General features: G+C 41.8%; 1 protein-coding gene across 2 annotated transcripts in view; it reads left to right on the top strand.

The window, feature by feature from the left end:
- The window catches only part of SCAF4 (SR-related CTD associated factor 4), a 57028-nt gene that overhangs the window by 3771 nt on the left and 27683 nt on the right, over window positions 1-25574 (top strand). The window contains exons 2-11 of one of the 2 annotated variants that reach the window (XM_056858102.1): window positions 12599-12682; window positions 13169-13213; window positions 14452-14613; window positions 17517-17652; window positions 20166-20305; window positions 22176-22352; window positions 22942-23039; window positions 23312-23420; window positions 23988-24155; window positions 24913-24992. In XM_056858102.1, coding sequence (XP_056714080.1) covers window positions 12599-12682; window positions 13169-13213; window positions 14452-14613; window positions 17517-17652; window positions 20166-20305; window positions 22176-22352; window positions 22942-23039; window positions 23312-23420; window positions 23988-24155; window positions 24913-24992 — 1199 coding nt within the window. Of the gene's footprint in view, window positions 1-12598; window positions 12683-13168; window positions 13214-14451; window positions 14614-17516; window positions 17653-20165; window positions 20306-22175; window positions 22353-22938; window positions 23040-23311; window positions 23421-23987; window positions 24156-24912; window positions 24993-25574 lie in introns of both variants that reach the window. The other variant, XM_056858101.1, reaches the window with a different exon arrangement.

Here is a 25574-nt window from a genome sequence, read left to right as displayed (position 1 = left end):
TAAAACTTATCACTATGGCCACTCCCCGTTGTGCTCTCCTGTGTTCTTCTGTTTTTCTTTGGCTGAGGGGAAATCAGCAATACGCCATGATTACCACTGGCTGCACAATTTCAGTGGAAAAGGCCTTGCATGTACTAGTTGGACAGTGATGTGAGCGAAGCAGAAAGAGGAACCACTTCTGCAGTATTGTCAAGGCCATGTGTGCAGCCTTCATTACTGCGTTCTGTGTTCGAGAAAGCTCAGTTCTGGTAAATGCACAACTCTGTGTTTAGAGATAAGAGAGGATGAGATGTGTATAATAGCATAAATGGGAAACAAAGAGAATGGATGTACAAGCAGAGCAGCGTGTTGGCAGTTTGCCCCTGTGATAATTATGCCTAGTTTAAAAATGATAAGCTTAGCTTTTTACATATACACTTGAATGTAAGGTAGATTTTCCTGCCTAAGAAATTGTATGTTGCAGTTTACTCTTAATGTACAGATTAAATGGTGACATCTGAACACTTGTTCTCAGTTGTGAGTCCCACTGCTTTGAGTGAAATTTAAATCCCTATACAGTAATAATGGCAGTTTCCTAGTTCTTAGAAATTATAATATATCTCCAGAGGACTGGAGAATGGCCAATGTAACACACCTTTATAAAAAAGGTTCCCGGGGGGACCCAGGAAATTACAGGCCAGTTAGCTTAACGTCTGTTCCAGGTAAATTGATGGAAAGCATTATTAAAGATAGAATTGTCCAGCATATAGAAGGGCAAGGCCTGCTGAGCAAAACCCAACATGGCTTCTGTAAAGGTAGGTCCTGTCTCACTAACCTATTAAGAGTTTTTTTTAAAGTGTCAATAAGCCTGTGGACATTGTGTATTTGGATTTCCAAAAGGTATTTGACAAAGTCCCCCACCAAAGACTGCGAAGCAAACTTCATAGTCATGGGATAAGAGGACAAGTCCTCTTATGGATTGAGAGCTGGCTGAAAAATAGGAAACAGAGAGTAGGAATCAATGGGAGGGATGTGAGCAGTGAGGTCCCTCAGGGATCTGTGCTGGGACTGGTGTTTTTCAACCTGTTTATCAGTGACCTGGAGTTGGGGGTGAACAGGGATGTGGCCAAGTTTGCAGATGTCACCAAATTATTTAGGGTGGTTAAAACAAAATCAGACTGTGAAGAGCTTCAAAAGGATCTATACAAACTGGAAGAATGGGCATTAAAATGGCAAATGAGTTTCAATGTGAGCAAGTGTAAAGTGATGCATATTGGGGCAAAAAGTTCACATTTACACTGATGGGCTCTGTGGTGGGAGTGACTGACCTAGAAAGAGATCTTGGGGTGGTAGTGGATCGCTCGATGAAGATGTTAACCCAGTGTGTGGCTGCTGTAAAAAAGGCAAATTCCATGCTGGCTATAATTAGACGAGGAATAGAGAATAAAACTGCTGATATCATACAGCCCTTGTACAAATCTATGGTGAGACCACAGTTGGAATACTGTGTACAGTTCTAGTCACCACACCTAAAAACGTATATTGCAGAACTTGAGAAGGTGCAGAAAAGAGCAACCAAAATGATCAGGGGACTAGAGCAACTGCCCTATGAGTAGCAGTTAAAACTCTTAGGACTATTTAGCTTGGAAAGAAGGCCGTTAAGGGGAGACATGATAGAGGTCTATAAAATTATGCATGGTTTGGAGATAGTGAATAGGGAGAAGCTTTTCTTCCTCTCTCATAATACTAGAACGTGGGGTCATCTGAAGCTAGAGGGAGAGAGATTCAAAACTGATAAAAGAAAGTATTTCTTCACACAACGCATAGTTAAATTGTGGAACTTCCTGCCCCAGGATGCGGTGATGGCTGCCAACTTGGAAGGCTTTAAGAGGGGAGTTGACATGTTCATGGAGAAGAGGGATGTTCATGGCAGGATGGTGCTGCTGCAGTTGTCTTGTTTGTGGGCTTCCTAGGGGCACCTGGTTGGCCACTGTGTGAACAGACTGCTGGACTTGATGGCCCTTGGTCTGATCCAGCATGGCTTTTTTAATGTTCTTATGGCTACTGGTAAAGACGGATGCTGGTTGTGATGCATGCCTGTTCTCTCTGGGATCAGAAGAGCATGCCGAGTATATTAGGTGCTGTGGAGAACAGGCATGATGGTGCTGCTGCAGTTGTTTTGTTTGTGGGCTTCCTAGAGGCACCTGGTTTAAAGTGAATTAAAGTATTGCTGCCTGTCAGTTGCATCTTTTGCACTCAACTGAAATTCCTAAAGATGAGAACTCAGTGCTGAGGTATCAAATGAAGAGATCTGGATTCCTGGCATAGGCCTTACCCATAGTTTATAGGCAGCTCCTCCCCTACCCCTGCTCTGATTGCGTCTCCTAGCCCTCACTGCAAGAGGACTGTCTCTACAGTAGGGAAACTAGCAAAACCCCAAACACTAAAAACTGGCTATGCATGTTCCATGGCATCTTCTTGCATGAAAATACAACAATCACCCCTGCTGCTGATTCTTGCCTTCTATAATTTACCAGTTCACTACACCTTGGCGGGGGTGGGGTGGCTACTGATCATGGTGACTGAAGGGAGCCCCATCTACAGAGACAGCAAATCTCTGAATGCCAGTGCTGGGATGCAGCAGCTGGGCCTGCATGCCCTGTTTTTAACTCCAGGGAAACTGGTTGGCTGCTGTGTGAAACAGTATGCTGGACTAGATGGACCATTGGTCTGATCCAGCAGGTGTTCTTATGAGAAAATGGAAAGAAAGAGTTCCTTCTATCTTCCACTCGCCTAAAAATTTCAGCTTTAAAGATTGCAAAAGAAACAGTCAACCTTTGTAGTACTAGCCTTATGAGAAATTTAAACACAGTTGTGATAATGGGTTAGATCCTGCAGATCTGTTCCACTGACATTGACACTTCTGTCTGGTGCAAGGAGCCTTCCTCTTAGGCAAGTGGTTCTTCTGCTGGGAGACTTCTCAAAGGAAGGCTTGCTGTGTGAGGGGAAAAGCCACTGATAGGCAGAATCCCATGGATCCATTTCACTATCATAATTAGCTAATAGGGGAGTGTCTTCTCCCCGTGCCACGCTTGTTTGCTTCCCCCTCCTCAAGATTGCAATTTCCAACCTATCACAACATCAATAATCATTCTTGTTCCTCAAGCTGATGACTAATTTCCTGACAATGAAATCTGTGACCTGGGGTGGGTGAGGAATTGCTCTTATTGGCTATTAATTCAATGATTGCCAGTAGAATATTGCTGATCATACCAGCCAGTGATTGTGTCATCCATGTTAAAGTAGATACACTGTAGAACTGTTTGGTATTATACTGAAAGTGTTTGGTACATTAATGATGTAAAAATAATCATAATTCAAGATTTTAATAGTCACTGTCCTGGTTGCTTGTGTAATAATTAACTCTGGTAAAGTTCTCTCCCCCCCACCCTCTTTTAAGCCACAAATAACAGTTATCTGGGGTCACATTGTCTGCCTGGTCTTTTGTCTAGTTATTTGTAAAGCTGAAATAAAAATGTGTCTAGCCCCTGTTTCAATTACTTTTGAATTGTGATGGACAATGGCTGATTTCTACAATCCTAATCCTGTTATATTGTTCACTGAATGTCACACCCTGTCGATCGTATTGACTCACTCTGTGTAAACTGCCTTGAGTCCCAGTGAGAAAGGCAGACTATAAATATCATGAATAATAAAAAAAAGATATTCTCATGAAAACATTCTTAAGATTAAGCCACCTTGAATAAAATGGGATTTACTTTCTTTGGATTGCTCCCAGTATTTCTGAACTATTTAGATTAGTAATTTCTAAATAGTGAGTTGGAAGATTTGTGAGTTTCAGAGGGTAGCTATGTTGGTCTGCAGCAGAAAGGCTGGATTTGATTCCTGGAGCACCTTGGAGCCCAACATTTTCAAGGGTATAAGTTTCAAGAGTCAAAGCTCCCTTTGTCAGAGTGATCTCAAAGCTGCTAATGGTAGTTGTTAGGATGTAAGAAATTTGTGTGAAATGTAAGTTGGGGGGGAAGTGCTTCCTGGACAAAATGAGATTTTTTTGGTAGTGGTGTGTGTATGTGTAAAGTGCCGTCAAGTCGCAGCCGACTTATGGTGACCCCTTTTGGGGGTTTTCATGGCAAGAGACTAACAGAGGTGATTTGCCAGTGCCTTCCTCTGCATAGCAACCCTGGTATTCCTTGGTGGTCTCCCATCCAAATACTAACCAGGGCTGACCCTGCTTAACTTCTAAGATCTGACAAGATCAGGCTAGCCTGGGCCATCCAAGTCAGGGCTGGTAGTAGAGTAGGCTAATTTTAATAGTCAAGAACTGTTTGGTCAAGCATTCAACGTTTTTTTTTCCTCTCTGAAAGGATTAGCACCAGGTACAGAACTAGCTGTTAGTTCACATATTTTGAAAATTTACTAGAAATTTGTGAAAAACCTCTGAAGAGGATTTAAGTAGCAAATTTAGTATATCATAGGAATGGGCAGAAGAGATTTAAACATGCAAGCTATGGTATGTATTCCAGTGGTGTGTGTGTGATGGAGAAAATACTATTGTGGCAGCTGGCTGTAGAAGGTCAGAACAAGCCAAAATAAATGCCATGTGTTTTGCCATTATGGCTGTTCATTATGCTTTTGTCAGCACAAAGAGAATGACTGTACAGCACATATGAGATTTCTCCATGCATTATAGACATCAATGTGGTTTATATAGTTTGTGGTAGTTTTCCTTTGGTCTGTTTCCACCAGATTTCCAGCTTCAAGGGTAATATATTGCATTCTCTGAAAAGGATATTTGAGGAACAGGAAGGTCTTGGTTGTGTCCACTGTATGTATGGTAATTCACAGGCAGTAGGGCCTCTGTACATGTTACAAAGTCCTTGTGTGTGTTGGGTGAGCACCTGAGGTCATTGAATTAGATGTTCAGTGGGAATTTTGCACCTCCCAGATTCACCAAGGCTAGCCTGATCTCAGAAGCTAAGTGGAGTAGACCCTGACTAGTATTTGGATGGGAGACTCCCAAGGAATACCCGGTCATGATGTGGAGGCAGGCAATGACACCACCTCTGAACGTCTATTGCCTTGAAAACCTCACCAGGGGTTGTCATAAGTCAGCTGTGAACTGATGGCAAAAGAAAAGAAAAAAGACAGTTTTTTCCTCCTTATGTCCCAAAGCATGTGGGCAGAATCAGCAGCTGCCTTTGTCTCTGTGTTTTCTTAAAGTGTCCTCTACAGTGAGCTGTTGGCTCCATTTTTGAAATGTTACTTGCATAGTTGCATGTAAGTTTTGTAGCTGAGCCAGTAGCAGTGTGCCCTGTAGCATCCCCATGTGGTACTTTGAGGATGAGAAAAAGCACAGGGGCAAGGCAGCTGCCACTTCCGTCCGCTTGTCCCAGTCGCAAGGAGAAAATGGCTTGTCATCACCCCACCCACCCCCGACACGAAGATGTGTAAAAAAGGCTATAAGCAATACATATAAGGTCATGAATGAGGCAGAAAGTCAGTTGAAGCCATACTGGGTAGTTTTTTGTCACGTCTCAGAAATTGTTAGTATAATGACTATTAAGTAGAAGGACTAGATTTGAGTCCTGGATCAGTGAATCTTGTTCAGTATCAGAGATACAAGAAAAATTACTGGCATTTGTAATTTAAACGGAGAGACATAATTTGTCTTGTTCACAGAAATCCAGGTGTAACCTCACACATTATATCTACTTGCCTGCCAGCATTAAGCACAGTAATGCTGGCAAGAACAGGCCTTAAAATCATGGCCTAAAACATCTTTTGCTCCCCTCCCTCCACCTCTTTTTTAATCTGTAATATCTAACCTGATGAAGAGTTCTGGTCAACTTGAAAACTTGCACACTGTTTTGTGTCATTTTGGTTTGTCCTAATAGAAATGGTTGTGAGAACCGGTGTGGTGTAGTGGTGAAGGTGTCAGACTAGGATCTGGGAAATCCTGGTTCGAATCCCCACTCTGCCATGGAAACTCGCTGGGTGACCTTGGGCCAGTCACATATTCTCAGCCTCAACCCTGGCAAATATTTGGATGGAAGATCTCCAAGGAATACCGGACTTGACACAGAAGCAGGCAATGGCAAACCACCTCTGAAAATCTCTTTGTCTTGAAATCCCTACAAAGTCGCCATAAGTCAGCTATATATATATATATACACATACACACACCCTAGCTTAATTACTTTGAAAGCTCCATTTATTTGAATATTTGAGTCAGTATAGAAGGGTGTAAGCAGTCCCTTTGATTATTAATGCAGACCCTATGTACTTAATGTACATTGTATAGTCAAGGATCATTGCTTCCATCTTTTATTCCTATGTTGTTGAGTCTGTCCTGTCTTAGATCCAGAAACTATGAATCTGCATGCTTTCTCTGCATACCCTCCTTTGAAGTATTTGTTTTTCCCACCACAGCTGATGTAGTTTATACCATTTTGGCTTGGGTCTCCAAAATTAAGCAGTTCCACTTACTACACTGTTCTTAGCAAGGAACCCAACCAATTGTAATCTTTGTGGTTTTCAGTCACTGAGCTTGACCTTTAGAGCTCTACACTTTCAAACATAGAAATGAGAGGGAACAGGAGACCATGTGTTGCATGTAATCTTTGCACTCTTTCATGGATTTTGCTTCCTGTCTAATTACTGGCCCAACCATTGTTAGCTTAGATGATCTGTCACAGTTTCAGCTAGCCACTTTTGTGCTTGTCAATCTTTCAGTGTCTTCATCCAGAACTTTTCAGTAATGTGGTATTGTCTGTTCTAAGGGACCTAAAATAAATATTCTTTCTTAATCTTTCCATCTTGAAGGTCTCTTACATCAACAGCAAAATCTTCTAAAGTTACCTTTATGAGAAACCATCTACGAACTACTAATTTCTCAGTACAGTTATAACTATACATTTACTGCCCCTCTTCATTTACATACTAATCATTTATTCTTATATTAAATTTGTTCTGCAATGCATTGGTTCCTTGAGGTCTGTGCGTGGTTTGTTCTTGGCAATATAGGATGAACTGAAGAGAATATCCAAGTGTTTGGATATTTTTATATCTCTTTTTCTCATTCACTTAGCAAATGCAGGGCTGGCAGGTTTTGATAAGGCACTAATAACATCACTGAATTCTGTTGCTAAGTGACTTAAGGCTGGATCCTGTGGGTTTGTTCCACTTGTGAAAGGCTTCTTGCATCAGGCAAAGGCACGTTGCGCAGAATTATTAGTGGAACGTATCCATAGGATCCAACTCTGACAGTGCTATCGAAGGAACACTTCTCTACTGAATAAACCTGCTTTAAGAATACACTGTTAGTGTTACATTTGAATGCTTCTCTTTTGAATGGTTCTACACAACCCTGAAAATGCTTTGGTTCTGAAACACACTAACAGTGCAGTCCTATGCAGAGTTACTCCAGTCTTAAGTCCAAAGAAATGAATGGGCTTAAGACTGGAGTAACTCTCCTTAGAATCGCACTGTAAATTCACATTTTGCAACTTGGGGTCATCATTCTGAAACATAAATTCATGTAGCCATGAGTTCTGAGGCTCTTTGGCTAATGCTAGGCTTGCTTGAGATGGGACTTTGAAACTGTTTCAGATCACTAAAAGTATGTTTTCCAAAAGGAATGCAGTATATACTCTCTATGCACTATATTACACAGATAAATCTGGCACTTCTCTTCAAGTCTTGTAAGATTTTAAAAATAGAATGCTGTATATCTTCATTTTTTTCTAAAAATAAAACAATATATTACTTTTACTTCTAAGTTGCTGTTTTGCCCTTTCATTTTTTTGCATTATATGTACATATATTATATTAATTATTTTGATATTTATGGAATTGAAAGCAGCTTGCATTCGTTATTTTTCTTCCATTTTATCTTCACGTATCTACATTATGTTAAGCTAAGAGTGTGAAACTGACCAAGGTCACCCAGTGCACTTCCAAGGCAGAGTAGGAATTTGAACCTGCGTCTCCTAGGTCCAAAACTGCCATGCTAACCACTACATCGTGCTGTGATTGATACAAAGAAAATCCCCAAATGTGAAAAAATTATTAACATGTATATGCTGATTTTTGCATCCATCATCACTTTTATTAGGCATTTGTCACACCATGTTTATAAAACAAAATTGCAAAAACCAAACAGTCTATAAAAGCATTAAAACAACAGTGTCAATAACGTTATCTAGGAACATGTATAAGCTGTTCACATATTCTTGGTGCAGCTAGCAGATATCTGGCTACTTGTTGAGTGATAAAATAATAGATATAAAAGATATGCCACCAACTGATGGTCTGAGAAGCTGTGGGCACTAGACAGAGGTCTGATAAAAGCATTCTTCAGCCCCAAGTAAAATTTACAATGAAATAACACATGAATTAAGCATTCAAGTACCCCAACCATTCATGGACAACACCTGTTGCTGAGAGGAATTCTCTTATGTCTACCATATAAAATGGCTGGTGGAAGAATATTAAGTTTGGCAAGCATAAATGCTCTGCGGATGTCAGGTGATTGCAAATGAAATAAGCAGCTACAGTGCCATAATCCAGAGCAACACCATGAAACATTGGAGAACAACGTCTGTTCACTGAAGAGAATAAAGTTTGCCTTTCTATATCTAGCAGGCATTGACACAGCAATCTAAAGGCCTCTTTCCTGAGAAGCAAAATAGAGTTGAAGGAAATACCAATATTTATTATTTTCCTATTAGCTTCGACCACTTATGTAGGAGGCTGAGAGCAAGGCAGAGCTGTAACTTGGGTATTCAGTTAGAAAATGCAAGCACAACCAAAACTTTATAACATGAATCCAGGCCTTGGTTTCCAAGAATCCTTGCCTGGTTTCTAGGCATATCCAACACAATTACAAGGGCCAGTACAATGCCAGGTTTAAATTCTTGTCAAAAATAATTACAAAATTGAGGGGGACTGATATGTTTTCCAAAACAAGGGCTATCGCGGTTTTTTGGGTTTGTAGTTTTCATAGGCTACATTCTACTTTGCCGGATACAACTTTTCATGGTAATGGAAAGGAGCTGTAATTAAGAGTAAACTAGTTACTTTTCACAAGGTCCCAAATTCAGTTTATTATTTCCTTTTAAATGTAGTCATTTCACATTGTAAAGGATATATGGTTGCCATGACAGCAACATCTTTGTCTCTCCACAGTAGCATCCAATAAAAGAAGACATTGTACTGGGTTTCCTTGTGCTTCCACCATCCAAATACTGTGGCTTCCATGGAGCTGTTGTTGGGTGGAGAAAGTCTGAAAATTATGTCTAGCTATCTGACATTACTGGCGAGATGGTACTGTTGTCTCGTTCTGGGCTCTCCAGGCATCTTGCAACTGTGGGTTTTACCATCATGTGCCCAGGGAGGCAGGACTAAAAACTTCACTTTCTGTCTTCCTGGGCGGGAGCTCCACCCATATCCAGTTTCTGTCCTGCCTTGTACAGGGAAGCAGCTTCGCCAACAGGCTCCGCCATTGGAGTACCCTTTTTACCGGGATTTCCTCTATCTTCTGATCCTTTACCTTCTGATCCCTTGGCTTCTTCGCTTCCTCATTCCTCCTCGGTCTTTAAAAAAAAATGAGAGAGACACAGTCTCCCTCCTGCTTCTTTTACCATTCCCCCCCCTTTTCCCACTCCTCCGTCTTCGCTCCGGAGAGCAAGATGATGGGCGAACGGGGCGACTCGGATGAGGAGCTCCTCTCCGAGGGGGAGAACAACCGAGCCCTCGTCGCCTTGACAGGGCGGAGTCGCAAGAGGGATTCCAACGGCCGCCTTTGCGGTTTCGCGGAATCGGGCGCAGAGAGCCTAGGCGCCTCAAAAAAGGCGCGCGCCGCAGATTCAGGCGCGGAGGCTTCTGGCGCCACAAAGAGAGCACGCTCGGCCAAGCCGCTTGAAAATGGCGCCCACGGGATCCCGCGTGGCGGCAAGCCGGACGTGAGTACTCAGCCAGGGGAAGGCACGTTTTTCAAAAGCAGGGGGGGGCGCATACACGTTTACCCAAGGCTCTCCGCTTTCCCGTGGGGAAGCCTTTAATTTGTTTACGGGGGTTATGGAAAAGCAGGCGCAGATGCTGCAGGCATTTAGCGATTCCCTCTCCCCTCTGTTCAGGTCCTTGGGAAAATTATCCCAGGATAGTGCTGCGAGTTCAGATTCTGGGGGCCCTCAAGGCACATCTGGTGAGGGCCCCTTAGAGGCTAAGGGGTCAGGCTGGAACACAAAGGCGGCAAGGAAATCTTCCCGTGCATTCCAGACTAGGGCCTCCCTGGAGGATGACTCATCCATTATGGGCGATTCTGAAGGGGAAAGCAGAGAAGAAGGGAAATTTGATTCTGACGAAGACAATCCATTGGTTTGGGAGGAACAACAGCATCGCCTCTTTGGGGCAGAGGATTTTCAGAGCCTACTAACAAAGGCCCTAGTTGCCCTAGATCTAAACGAAGAGCCAGATCTGGCTACAGTTGCTATGAGCACTAAGAAAAAAGGTGATAAGGAAGTTTTTTCCCAGATCCCAGCCCCGGCAACATACCTTTCCTTTCCCGGAATACTTCGAAAACCAGGTCAAAGCAGAAGATGCTAAGAATGAAAGCAGTTGTGCCACTCCTTTTCCTTTGGGTTCAAACGGAGGTCTAGTGAGTGCAGCCAGCACCACGTTGAGACGCCACGTAGGGAAACGGTGGATGGCTGGAGGACTGGTCTGGAGCACTCCCTTCAGGAAGGTCTGAATGGTACCTGGAGGGTGCGATGCCGTTGATGGAAGGAATGACAGAAGACAGAGCTGCTACCTGCCTGCGTAGAGTAGCTGCCTTCAGTCCCTGTTCCACCCCGTCTTGCAAGAATTCCAGGACCTCGGAAACACTAGGAAATAGGGGATCGACATCCTTTTCTCTGCACCACAGAACGGCCTTCCACAACAGGCCGTATATTTTCCTAGTGGATGGCTTTCTAGCCTCGATCATGATATTGACAATCGCCGTGCTATATCCCTGGTCTAGGAGCCAGTTCCGTTCAACTTCCAGGCGGTCAAGCGCAGCCATTGAGGGTCTGGATGACGCAGGGCCCCCTGAAGTAGTAGGTCTGGTATCGGGGGCAGTTCCCAAGGCTGCTGTATTGCCAGCTCCTTGAGACTGGGAAACCATGGCCTTCTTGTCCAGAATGGAGCAACCAGGTTGACTGTTGCCCTCTCTTTCCTGATCTTTCTGACTACCTTCGGAAGTATGGGAAGAGGTGGGAAGGCAAAGAGGAACTCTGAGGGCCATGGGGACACTAGGGCATCCATTTTCTCTGCTTGTGGATGGAAGTACCTCGTGAAAAACCATGGGAGGAGATGATTCTCCCCCGAAGCAAACAGGTCCACTGTCGGCTCTCCGAATCTCTTTTTATGATTTGGAGAAAGATGGATTTGTTGAGGGTTCATTCCCCTTCGTCAAATGTTTGGCAGCTCAACCAGTCGGCTTGGAGATTTAGGACTCCTCTGACGTGTTCCGTCGAGATGGACCGGAGGTTCTGTTCTGCCCAGGACCCAGGTGAATATCAGGACTGCTTCCTTGTGAAGCCTTGACGACCTGGAGCCCCCTTGTTTATGTGTGCTTTGGCTGACACATTGTCTGTTCTCACGAGGACGTGACGATGGCGAAATGCGTCTTGAAACTGGATCAGGGCTAGGCAAATGGCTCTGAGTTCAAGGATGTTTATGTGAAGACCTTTTTCTGACCTTGACCACGTTCCTTGGGATATGCTAGATTGGCATGTCCCTCCCCATCCCTCCATGTTGGCGTCTGTGTGAATCTGGATCTGATCTTCCATCAGGAAGGTCAATCCCTTGCTGAGATTCCTTGGGTTGTGCCACCACTGTAGGCTGGACCGGAAGCTCTGATCCAGCACTAGGCTCTTGTTTAACTTCTTGGTGATCAGCTGCTGGTGAGGCTGTAGAAGACTCGAGTGGAACCTGGCCCAGGACTGTGGGCTATGAGAAGACATGGAGAGATAGCTAGAGCGATGGTGGAGAAAGACTTGGCACAAATCTGACAATGCATGGGCTAGAGCTCATTTGAAAGTCTACTCCATGGTGGTGATGGGAGTGATGGCAGCAAAGAAGCAATATTTTTCTGCCACCGTTGCATCTGCACAGTGTAGACCTGCAGAATTCTCCTGTGTGACCAACAGAGGGCATGGAGTGCTCTGCAGTCCACTATGATCATTTGGCTAAGCACTTTGTGGATAAAATCTCTTGCATCCATTCCAACTTGGACTATACACTAGCAGCAACAGAATTGGATGGTGGCAGGGTGCCAATTTGTCCAGTTGTGTGCGGTCATAGGATCTGGTCAGAATTTTTGGAAGTTGGAGATCTACCACCTGTTTGTACAACCCTTGTCCCTCTTGGCTACTTAAATCTACTGGGCGGGGAGGGAGGGAGCTGGCAGACTGGGTCCTGGAGACAGTAAATGCCTCCCTGAGAGAGGAAATAGTTGCTGCATGTTATGTAGTTTATTTGGGGCAGCTTTATGATCTGAATATTCATCAAGTGAAATGTTTGGACTCTACCATTTTGTTTTGATTTTTTGTCACAGCTCTTCTCACTGATGGAGATGAAGCCTCCTATTTCTCGTGCGAAGATGATTCTCATTACTAAAGCTGCCATTAAAGCTATTAAGGTGAGAAAAAAGATCACAGATATGCTTCTACTATGCTGTATAAAATAAAGACATCTTCCACAGCATTTTGAACACTTAAAGCTTGTTACAGCATTGTCTTGTAAAGACAGCAAGAATTGTCTTGTTTATATAGATTAGTAAACTACTTCTGAATTTTGTGAAACTGCTTTTCAAAATTTATACTTCCACTGTATTTAGATGTTGTTTTGATATAGCCAAAGCTTTATCACATTCAAAGTATTATAGCATGAGTAATATAGCCTTCTTAAAAAATCTTTACTTCTGGAACCTGTAATGGCTGAGCTGATTTAGAGGTGGTTGTATCTTCAGATAGGTTTAATGAAATGGCCCATTTCTTCCTGTTTTACAATATTTGATACAGTTTTATTTATTTATTAAATGCGTAGTAATACATTATTCTAAACAGCTTATGGCATCCAAACACATTTCGTTGATCATAACATGCTATTTAATTATCTCTTTCAGCTTTACAAGCATGTAGTCCAGATTGTAGAGAAGTTTATAAAAAAGGTAAATTTATTAATATGGCTGATACTTACAGAATGACATGTTTTCCAGAGGACAACAGAAAATGTGATTATAGAGTTGCTAGTAGTATCCAGGAAACTTAACAGTAGTTGATCAAGTGGTGATTTTAGGTTTCTTGGTTGTCATTAATTTTTGAGACTGAATCAGAGTTACATATTTGGGAATTTTTCTCGATGCCCCAAAAAGATTCTGAATACAAAAATAAGACCGGGAGAACCTAAGGATGCTCGGATCATGGTGTTGTCACCTAGAAATGTGATAGATATTTTTGCCTCCTGATGACTTGTAAAGAATTAAGACTTTAAAGAATTTTAAGAAATACTGACATTGGCAGTGTTTTCCCACAACAACAACTGGATTTATTCAGAGGACTCATACAAGCCACCACATTTTTGCACAGTATCTTTTCTAAGCTCCTTTTTAAACTTAGAAGAGTTAAGGAGGCTACTTGTGATGCAGCATAGATCCGATTACCTTATTGTTATTCGTGTTATTTAGGGTCTGTAATCTTATTCTTGGTTATTTTTTAACTCCAGTTGAAATTGGGGCTTAAAATCATGTACTTGACTGTTATAAATGTGGAGCTTTGTAAACAATCTGTGGCTTGTGGTCTGACTAGTTCCCCATTTTTTTATAACATTGCAATTTATAAAATTGTGTATTTGTGAATTAAGTTTTGCTTTTGACATTGTTTGATAACCAAATTATTGACCAAGAAAAAAAATTACTGAACAAAGCCCTGCTCCCACATAGGGCATAGTGACTTTAATGAACGCCTGTTCCATCTCCAAGATGTTCCTTAACTCCATACAGTTGCCATAATGTGCAGCTGATGCATGCATGCATAGAATATATTTTCTGATGTTTATCCGTAGTTTTGGTTGGCATGAATCACATATCAGGAATGTATGTTATGTTCCACTGAATATCGCTTCAGTGACTGTGCATCACTGCATATTGATTATATGCACTTTGCTTGATGTGCACCTGGGTTCCTGTGGTCCACGCTTAAAAGGAGATTACCGCTTAAAAGGAGATTACCGCTGGTGTTCAGATTCCAACAAAGGAACAACTTTTTGTGTTTTACAGATGCTTTAACTTCTCCTGCTTAAAATGTACCTTTTTAAACCAATTTGATAGGTGTGCTTTATGATTATATAGACATTACTTGGTATGCTGAATATGAATTTGAGTAACTAGAAACTGTGTTCTCTCTTTAGTGTAAACCAGAATATAAAGTTCCTGGACTGTATGTTATTGACTCTATTGTTCGTCAGTCTCGTCATCAATTTGGAACAGACAAGGATGTTTTCGGGCCAAGATTCTGTAAAAATATAACTGCTACATTCCAGTATTTATATCTCTGTCCATCGGAAGACAAGGTATATTACAAAGATTTGCCGGGGGGCGGGGAATATTATGAAATACTGATTTTACTTTACTGAAAGTGATTTGGAAGTTCTCATCCCTAGTTCTAGCATAAATTAGTCTATCTCATGCATACCCTTTATAGTTGTATGTTTGAGATCTTGCTGTTGAATTAGTTCCTGATGTTGAGTATTTCTTTTATAGTGGGATTTTATATATTTTGAGCTCCATCTTTCTCACCACTTCCAGCCCTCATGGAAGAGCTTTTCATTATTATGTGATATGCTTTGAAAGTATTTTTATTTGGAGTATGGGATCCAAGTATCCGAAGCAATACATAGTGTATGTTTAATATCAAAGCTAGCACAAACAAAATTTGATGTGAATGGCAGCCATGGAGAATTTGCTGTTTGTGTATATTATGTTGATAAAAGAACAAAAAAAATCCAGCAGTATCCAAGTTTTGTGATCCATACACTGTCTGTAGAAAAAAGATTGTGTTGCCAGTGTGGTATAGTGGTTAAGAGCAGCAGACTCTAATCTGGAGAGCAGGGTTTGAGTACCCACTCCTCCACATGACTGGCAGACTCTTATCTAGAGAACCAGATTAGATTCTCCACTCCTCCACATGAAGCCTGCTGGGTGACCTTGGGCTAGTCATAGTTCTCTCAGAACTCTCTTAGCCCCACCTACCTCACAGAGTGCCTGTTGTGGGGTGGGTGGGGGAGGGAGGGATTGTAAGCCGCTTTGAGACTCGTTTCAGTGGAGAAAAGCAGGCTATAAAAACCAACTCTTCTCCTCTTGTGTATGATCTCCCTTCTGGTTTGCTGTTGCTCATATGGTTGATGGGCACTTGCTGATGGGGTGCACAAGCAGGTCTTTTTCTTTGTTCATTAAGCATTACGGAAAGAATTTCTCCGTACTTTCTTTATTATGGGTTGAATGTAGTGAGCTGTGAGTGGGATGATGTCACAGCACAGATTTCCCTGTTCTTCTCCCGGCAGCCTCCCTGTGTGTGTGTAAAGTGCCTTCAAGTCACAGCCTACTTATGGCGACCCCTTTTTGGGATTTTCATGGCAAGAGACTAACAGAGGTGGTTTGCCAGTGCCTTCCTCTGCACAGCAACCCTGGTATTCCTTGGTGGTCTCCCATCCAAATACTAACCAGGGCTGACCCTCCTTAGCTTCCGAGATCTGACGAGATCAGGCTAGCCTGGGCCATCCAGGTCAGGGCGCAGCCTCCCTACAGGTCCCCAAAAGGTGCTTGTGAGGGGTCAAGCAAACCTCAGGAAAGGGGTGGAATGCAGTACAAGGGGCTGCAGCTCGAGTCCATTGGCAAAAATCATTTCCCTCTCTTCTTGGCCAGTCTTGTGTGAACTGAGCAAGAGCTCATGCATAGTATGGAGGGATTTCTACCGCCAACTTGCCATAGGTCCCCTTCATTTCACCTTGCTCTGTTCCTGAGGATCTCCTGATTCTTAGGAACAGCTTTTCAGTTGGCACAGGAGAGAGAGGGGGATTGGAAGAGCTGTACCTGCAAACTTGTTCCACTCACAATTCATTGGATAGAATACCATACTATTGAGTGATTATGGATGGTATATATCACTGGTATGTTAACCCATGTATTCCTATGTAGCTTTATAACCTGTGTGAGTTTAATTGCAAACTATTCAAGTTTATAAAAAAGATGGCAAGCCAATCCTAAATGATGTAATTCCTTCGACCATGCTAAAAGAAGAGAACAGTTTTATTATTTTGTTAAAAGGAATAGGTTTTGTTTTGCCTTGAGAAGCTTTTCTTAAGTAGTTTTGATACTTGTTAAAATAGTTAGCTATATATTTCAATTACTTTTACTTAAAAATAGCAACGTTTCAGCATTAGAAAATTTATGGCATTATCTGCAAGGGTTGGAATGTCTTTGTTCCTTATTGCAATACAAATACTTGTTTTGTGAAGAATTAATCAAAATTCTGTGGTTGGAGTTCAGGTCAAGGAGGCCTTGCATATTGGTAAGCGTTTCTTGTGCACTGCAGCCCCTTCTAAATACAGAACTTTGCATCTAATATGTATATACCTAAAGGGAGGTAGATATGGTTTAATGTGATAAATGATTTTGTTTTTATAAGTTTTTTATTTACTAGTTTTGTATGCTTAGTCTTTACTTTAGTATATATACTTCTTACCAGCTTAACAAAAGGATGTGGATCTTATTTTTATAAAGACATCTAACGCAAAAGTTTTTGTTTTGCTGAGAACTAAAGCACCAGGTCCCCTGATAAAGTATGCTGTGCTATCCAGAGTAAATTCTCTCTCAAAGACAGTTCAACTTGAAACCGGTCTGATCAGAATTTTATTGCTCTGTGTCCAGTTAGACATTCCGGTTTCTATGTAACTGAGCACAAATTAATTCCTTTGGTATGGGTAGAAATCTGTTACAATACTATGCAGCACCCAGTGCCATAAACTGAATGCAAAACAGAGCAAATTATATTAGAACCAGGGCAGAAAACATCCAATTGGAATCCTAGTTTTGTGTATAACTTGCTGTCTGGTGTTATTTACATGTTCTTTTTTATATCTGTGTATTAGGGTCTTGTTGAAATGATTCTTCTGCCCCCTTGTGTGTACAGATTGTGAGAGTTGAAGTGGATCTCGGGTTCATGCACTCTTTCATCATTCTGCTTCCGCCACTGTGCATAGAAGGTAGTGCCCAAACTGTAAGGCTCTACATGTTTTTTTGAAAGTTGGGGAAGGAAGTGTATGAACCCAAGACCCCTGTAGTGCTCTTGATCTCACTGTACAAACAGAACAGGTATGTACACAGGGGAGAAATGTTTTCTGTTAAGGACCTAGATTGCAAGTAAGTAAATTACTTTTAAAAAATTATATCGACACATCTTTTTTTATTTGAACAGAGCAAGATAGTTCGTGTCCTCAACTTATGGCAGAAAAACGGAGTGTTTAAAATAGAAATAATTCAGCCTCTCCTGGACATGGCAGCAGGAAGTAGCAGTGCAGCTTCAATGACAGAAGATACTGCTAATAATGAAGGTAGGGAATGTAAGTGTAAGTGTGAGGTTCGCTTCTGCTACCAGTACTGATAAACTGAACCAATCACCCCGGGGAAGACCTAATACCCCCAGACTTATATAAAGCTTTTTCCAATTGGTGGTCTCCAGTTTTGGCTAGAGTATTTTCACAAATTAATGACACAGGCTCTGTCCCCCCCCCCCGTTGGAAATTAAGCATTGTTGTACCTATATATAAAAAAGGGGATAAAAGGGACCCACAAAATTATAGGCCGATACGTTTCCTCAATATAGCGGCCAAGCTATATAGTAAATACCTCCTGCTAAAACTAGAAGACTGGGTGGTAGAGAATCATATTATACATCCTGGGCAAGCAGGATTTAGAAAAGGTTCCAGTGCCACTGATCAATGCCAAATACTCTTATCAGTTGGCCCACTCTGGAGTAAATGGTCCTACAAAAGCCCTATACATTGTGTTTGTTGATTTGGCTACCACCTTTGATTCTATTAACAGATCTTGCCTATGGTTAAAGCTAGCGGATATGAATAACGATAAGTGGCAATTATTTTTGATACGTGAGCTACACACTGATACTTACGCCCAAATCAGGGTGGTAGTCTCATGTTCCCTTACTAATAAAATTCCAACTTGTAAGGTCGTGAAACGGGTTTGTGTTGGCCCCTTTATTGTTCAACCTATACAAAAATAATGTTGTGGGGAGTCTATCAGGCCACAATTTGTCCCACCAACATTGGGACAACAAAATTTTTTTGTTATATGCGGACAACATGGTCCTAATCTCCCTGACCAAAATAGGTCTGAGAAGATCATTGCATCAATTGAGATTATTCTGTAAGGAAGAGGATCTTAACATCAACTTTGGGGAAACAAAAGTAATGGTTTTTAGGAAAAGTGTAAAAGCGTCTTCCTGGAACATTCTGAGTAACTCAATAGCACAATGTAGTAAATTATCTTGGTGTGACATTCAAGGAGACTTTAAATTAGAAGGACCATTTGGACATGGTGAAATCCGTGGCGTTCAGGGTAGTGGGGTCCATTCTGAGTTTTTATTACTCAAAAGGAGGGCATTTAATTGATCCAGCTTTGAAACTATTTGAAAGTAAGATCATCCCTCATCTCCTTTACAGAGTTGAAGTGTGGGGCTCAAATGAGGATAATTTATCAAGCCTCGGAAGTAATCCAAAACCAGTTTCCAATGTGCATTTTAGCTCTTCCAAGGGGGTCTTCAGCCGCCCTGATGAGATTAGAGCCTTCTCTTAGGGCCCCGGGCTCATTTAACAGTTTTAAAATCTTGGAAGAGAAATAAATTACTTGGACCTAATTCATTATACCATCAATCTTTTAGTTTATTGTTATCTAAAGATTCGAAGCGTCAATGATTTCTGAACAGTTAAGATATTCCTTCTCTGACAAGTATTCTCCTCATGCCTTTTGACGTGTAGTATTTCTGTGACTGGTGCTTACTCCTGTGTTCCAGATGTAGGGATAACATTCCAGTTAACATATTTTCCATGTAACAGAATGGGATACTGTACAGCATTGTCTTATGTTCAAATAGCAAATTTGGCCAAATATTTGGATACTTAAATCCAGTGACTGAAGCTGTAAATTGGCAAGACAGATCTTTCTACAAACCTGAAAAGGGCTCCAAGTTTGCAGAAAAATGTGAACTCTAAAAAAAAAATACATTGAGGGGTTTAAAAAACCCAAAATGATTAAAGGAGCACTTGTAGCTTTTAGCATTGGATTCTCTCAATGGCTGTTGCTAGACAACCACAGCATTCCAGGCTTCAATTTCTGTGAGCAAAAGTCAGGGATTGGGGGCAGGGCCCTTTCCAGGCCTGTTTTGGCCTTTGAGTGACTCACTGGGGCCAGGCCTAGGGTTGCCAGCTCTAGGTTGGGAAATTCCTGGAAATTTTGTGGTGGAGTCCAAGGAGGGCAGGGTTTGGAGAGGAACGAGGCCTCAGCAGGGTATAATGACATGGAGTCCACCCTCCAAAGCAGCCATTTTCTCCGGGGGACAGATCTCTGTTGTCTGGAGTTCAATTGTAATTCCAAGGGGTCTCCAGGACACCAGGAGGTTTGGCTACCCTAGGCCTGGCAGTGACCTCTGGGTGGCTTGATACCACCTGACTTCCATGACTCAACTAGAGCTGGCTGCTTGCTACTGTTCAACAGCAGCCACCCTATGAAAGCTAGGGTGGTATAGTGGTTACAGCTTCAGAGCAGGGTCTGCAAGACCCAGGTTGGAATTTCCATTTTGCTGGTTTACTGTAACTGGCAGTGACTCATCAGGGTCTCAGGCAGAGATCTTTCACATTAACTGCTGCTTGAAGGATTGAACCTGGTACCTTCTGCATGTAAAAAAGATGCTTTCTCACTGAACCACTATCCCTTCCCATGATTGGAAGTGTTCACAAGTCAACCTCCCTGGCTTTGGTTAATTTTTTTGCATTGCAGTATAAAGCGTAATTACACATGCAATGTTAAGTTTAAATACTTTATTTTGCAGGTTCCCCACCTCCTGCCACAACAAATCCATCTGAGCCTCCCCAAGTTGCTTCTAATTCAGTACCTACTGTGCCACAATTGCCCAGTTCTGATGCCTTCGCAGCTGTAGCTCAGTTATTTCAGACAACACAAGGACAGCAGGTAAGCTGAGAATTTTTGTATGAAAATAAACTTAAATTTGAGTAGCAAAATGTTTACCTAATATAAAATATAAGCAATGTTGTTTTCAAACGCTGTACTGGTAAAAACCGTTAGTGAAATGTCAGGAGGGACTTTCATTAGAGAACAGTGAAGTTTATTTGTGAAATTCTCTTGCTTACTGATTACTCCTGGTTTTAAATTGAATGTTGCATATCTTCAGTGGCAAGGTTCTTACAGCTAGCAGTCAGGTATCGTGAATAGTGTGTAGCTTTCCTTAATGGCTGATTTGGGATGGTTTTATCCAATTTTGTTTATTTATACTCAGTTTTACCCAAATGTATGTTCTTCTTTTTATATGCCAATAAAGTGTTGTGTTGTGTGATGTGATGTTGCATATCTGTAACATACAGTTGGTCAGTCGTGCAGTTTGTTTCTTGGGTGTTGTGAGGGGCCCCCGGCAACCCCAGCCAGCCCATGTGATGAGGGCCCACTCCCCACCAAGTGACTCAGAGCAGGGAGCCCCACGGCAGCCCAACAACAAAGCCCAGTCTTCATCTGGCAGGCAGCCCCACAAAATGAATGAATGACAAAAGCTTGGTGGCGGTCTCCAGCCTCGTTCACCAACCCAGAAGAAGTAAAAGGTGGACAAAAGTAGGCAAGGAGCTGACAGTGGTTAGGGTGGGGCAGGAAGAGGAGGAGCGACCAAGACAGGTGCACAAAAGAGGATGAGAAGAGGCAGAGAAAGAAAGAGAAAGATGACAAGATGAGCAAATAGAAGGAGAAGAAGCTGGGAGAGGAAGAGGAGGGGATTGGCTTTGGGATGAGGGATGGCCTGATTTCCCTGTGGCCTGACTTACCAGCAGAAGACTGTGCCGCCGCCAGCCAAGGTTGAGCCTCTTCCTTCAAGAACTGGCTATTGAACGCAATCATACAGCACAGCTGGAACCTAGAAATGTTTTGTTGTTAAGCAGTTACTGGGCATATGTGTCTTTCTGCATTCCCAAGAACCTTCACAAGTGTCTCTGAGATGAGCGACAAGTACCCCATCCAAACATCTGAATAGCAGACTTCCCTTTTGAGCTTCCTGGTGGTTCCTTTTTGATACTAGTACTTCATTTAAGGCAGGGGTGGGGAACCTTTTTCCTGCCAAGGGCCATTTGGATATTTATAACATCATACAAAATTATCAACATAAAAATTAGCCGACCAAGCTCCACTTCCGCCCCAGCCCTCTTGTAGTACAGAGGGAATACGTTTCTCCACGGCCCGGATGGGAAAGGGTTAACACAGTTTCTTGGGTGGTCCTAGCAGCTCCATAGCTAACGACTCTTCTACAAGAGGGGAAAAGGTTCCTTTTCTCGGCAAAACAAACTCACAACCCCCTTGAATAGAGGCTATTCCTGTCCTTGGGAAGGGGCAGATCGCCAGTCTTAGATCCTTCTGAGCTAGAGATCTGCCAGGACCCACGAAGAACCAGGCCAAATTATTTTGCGGGCCTTAAACGGCCCCCAGGCCTGACATTCCCCACCCCTGATTTAAGGGCTAAGGGCAGGTGATGGAGAAAGCATATGCATGTCTTGTAGTCATAACACATCACTGTTTCCGTGCCATTATGGTAGCTGTCCATTACAGCACACTCTCTTTCCCCCCTTCCATTCTAGCTCTGAGGCTACAAAGATAGTCAGCCACGATAGCAGATGCATTAATATTTCATACATAGCGCGATGAAGTTGGCTTCCTGATGTGTTAACCGGGTTGGGAGGGAAAGCGTACATCATTCTACAAACAAGGCAATTGCTGTATATCATCTTTGGTATTTGCTCATGGCTGTACCCAAATTAGAGTTTCTACTGTATGTTTTATACTTCAGCTCCAACAGATTCTTCAGACTTTTCAGCAGCCTCCAAAACCTCAGTCTCCAGTGATTGATAACAACATGATGGCTCAGGTCCAAGCAATTACTTCCCAGTTGCAGACTACAACAACACAACCCTCAGAACAAAAGCATGATTTTCCAGCAGCAGAGCAAAAGACATCTTTTGATAAGGTGAAGAATTGTTTTGGGTGTGGGTACTTTTAACTTAATTATACCATAAAAAGGGGACCAGGGCAGCCTACAAACTTACACGAGCAACATAAAAGCTGTAAAACATACCCCACCCTATGACTGAACAGAAGTCCAGTGGCACCTTAAAGACTAACAAAATTTATTCTATAATAAACTTTTGTAAGCTTACTTCATCAAATATGTTGATGAATTGATGATACTTTGGCAAGCACCCCATAAATGTTTGGTTAAGGTTGAGTATCTCTTATCTGGACCGCTTGGGACCAGAAGTGGTCTGTATTTCAGATCATTCCGTATTTTGGAATATTTTCTTTTTTAAATCGTTTAGGTGTAGTCTTGCTCTGTTTTCTTGCGTTAAAGAGCTATTCCCTAATATAAGGAAAAGACAGAAGGGTCAAGAGAGTTCCTATGTTAATGCCAAAATACACATCTTTATAGTTCAAGGCTTGTAAAATATTCAGAAACATGTCAGTTTCATAAACAGGGTTGACTACTTGGAGGGTTGACTACTTGTGTTAATCAGTTTCTGAAGAAAAGAGAGTTGCCTCAATGTAATATCTTTCAGAAGCTGCTAGATCGATTTGACTATGATGATGAGCCAGAAGGTGTGGAAGAGTCAAAGAAAGAGGATTCATCACCTTCTCCTTCAGTCTCTCAGCAAGCATTGTAAGCTTTGCGATAAACACACAGACTTTAAAATTCACGGTGACATTGTAGGAGTCTCTTAATCTTTAGACGCTTATTTTATACAGTGTTCTATAAAAAGTTCCTATACATGTTTTTCCTGTTCTATAATTACATTTGAATATTATAAACTGTTTCTGAGCAATGGAATGACACTGTACTTAGTATAAGAATATAAAATTGAGTAAAAAAAATAGTTGGATGTATTAATATTCAGTAGTAAAAATGCTACTGAAAATATTTTTATTTCTTAGTGGATTTCCAGGAGAAGGCATACAGCAACCAGTTTATCCACAACTCCCACATATAGATCAGTTCCAGCAGCAGATGCTGGGAATGCAACAGGATCCTATGCACCACCAGGTATTGAAATTATTGGTTTCTATCATTTCTTGTGTGGTGTGTTCATTACTTAATATTTATATTGATAGAGATTTATATACTTGTGCACGGGGTGGAAAAAGTGGACACAAATTTCTTTTATACTCTCTCACTATTAGCATTTAGGGTCATCCAATAAAGCTGATGGACAATAAATTTAGGTCAGACAAAAGGAAATACTTCTTTATTGAATAAAGTATTAAATTTCTGCCAGTGGCTGAGATGATGACCATGAGCATAGATGGCTTTGAAAGGTGATCAGAGGGATTAATTAGAGAAATCCATCAATGACTGCTAGTCATGGTGATTAAAGGGAATCTCCAGATTCAGAGGCAGCAATACCAGTGCTGAATACTGGTGCCATGAGGCAGCATCAGGGAAGGCTTTGGCCTCCATGTCCTGTTTGTTGAGCCCCTAGGGCAGCTGGTGGGCAGCTGTGGTAAACACGATGCTGGATTAGATGTATCGCCAGTAGGGCTCTTCTTATGTCTTTTAGAGGTGGTTCTTGATTTGAAACGAATTAAAAATGCCTGTATATTCTCCTACAAGGTCCCGCTCCCTCCAAATGGTCAAATGCCAAGTTATGGCCTTCTACCTACGCCACAGTTCCCTCCCATGGCTCAGCCTGTGATACAGTCTTCACCCCAAGTGCAGCCATCTTTCCAACCTTCTTTTATAGCACAAAGTGAATCCCATATACAGAAAGCACATCAGCAGGTGAAGAACTTTTAATATCTATTTTTATTTAATGCATATGTGGCTTGTAAAACCAACATTGCTGCCAAATTTCATGGTGCATGGCCATGATCACGGTCTTCTGTTTTGAATTCAATGATTTCTATTTTGTATTCAGTTGTTTGTCATTTTAGACTTTTTCCACAGAGTCCTTCAGACCCATTATGTTTTCATAATCACTTTCCTTTTATGCCAGAGAATAAGGATGGGCTTTCACATTATCAGTATCAAACAGAAGTGGCAGGAAATATCTTCCATGTAATACGCACCGTCACCCCTACCCTGCTCAGCTCTCATGGGTAGTGGTATTCTTTCCATCCTTCTAACGAATTAAGTAGAAAAGAATCTCTCTGGAACCAACTGGAAATTATTTGCAGGGCTGTCATGGATCATTCATGATGCGAAAGTAGGATTGGGAGAGTGAGAATGCCATGGCGGAGTGGTTTCCACCAATCTCTACATAACACCTATAACATGAGATCTTTCATTAGCCTGATGTTGAGTGTGGAAAATGCCAGTGGGCACAATTCTTTTATCAGATGGAATGGACATGCATTTGATTCCCAGCTATAGAAAACAAACTTGACTAGAAACAAAAAATATTTTTGTAGTTTCAGATATAATTGCAGTAGTGTGTTTAGCTCACATTACATGACTGTTAACTATCTAATGTTAGAGTTGAAATAGATTTCAAAATGAAATTGAGGTAGCGATTATAAATATTCACTGAATGTTTTAGGAAATGGAAGTGGATCAACCTCCTGTTCAAGAAGTGAAGAGGCATGAGAGCAGAAAGTCGAGATCTAGATCTGCATCAAGGTGAGCAGTGCAGATAATGAATATTGTGTATTTGGTGATTTCAGTATGCTAAGAGCTAAAACATTTTGTTCTGAAGCCATGCTTTCAAACAAAATTGCTTCCTAAGTATCCAATGAGAAAATCTATTCACTGTGAATTAATGTTCAAGTGTTCCTCTGTGGTGGTATATAAACTAGAACTGTGAATGCCTTAATTCCTGGAAATGTTTGAAACCAGGTCATTTTTAACTCTTTCCCAAAACCACCAGCCTGAAATCTGCCTTATAACTGCCCACCATTCCAGCCAAGCAGATCTTTTGCTGGGCAAAAGGTTGGGTTGTGGAATTTCAAGCCAGGAAAAGGGTGGTTTGCAGTGGCAGCTAGAAGTATTGCTCTTAAAGACACCTGCTTGTGGGGTGCTTTCCTTCAAGGAGAATTTATTGATTGGTAGCTAGTAAGTAATTGTGTGTGTGTGTGTGTGTGTGTGTATAAAGCGCTGTCAAGTCACAACCTACTTACGGTGACCCCATAGCGTTTTCAAGGCAAGAGACTAACAGAGGTGATTTGCCATTACCTTTCTCTGCATAGTGAGTGGTTTCCCTTC

This window comes from Euleptes europaea, chromosome 12 (assembly GCF_029931775.1).
Source record: "Euleptes europaea isolate rEulEur1 chromosome 12, rEulEur1.hap1, whole genome shotgun sequence".
NCBI classification, from domain to species: Eukaryota; Metazoa; Chordata; class Lepidosauria; order Squamata; family Sphaerodactylidae; genus Euleptes; species Euleptes europaea.
Note: the sequence above shows the minus strand (reverse complement) of the source record. Positions and strands in the feature narration are given on the sequence as shown.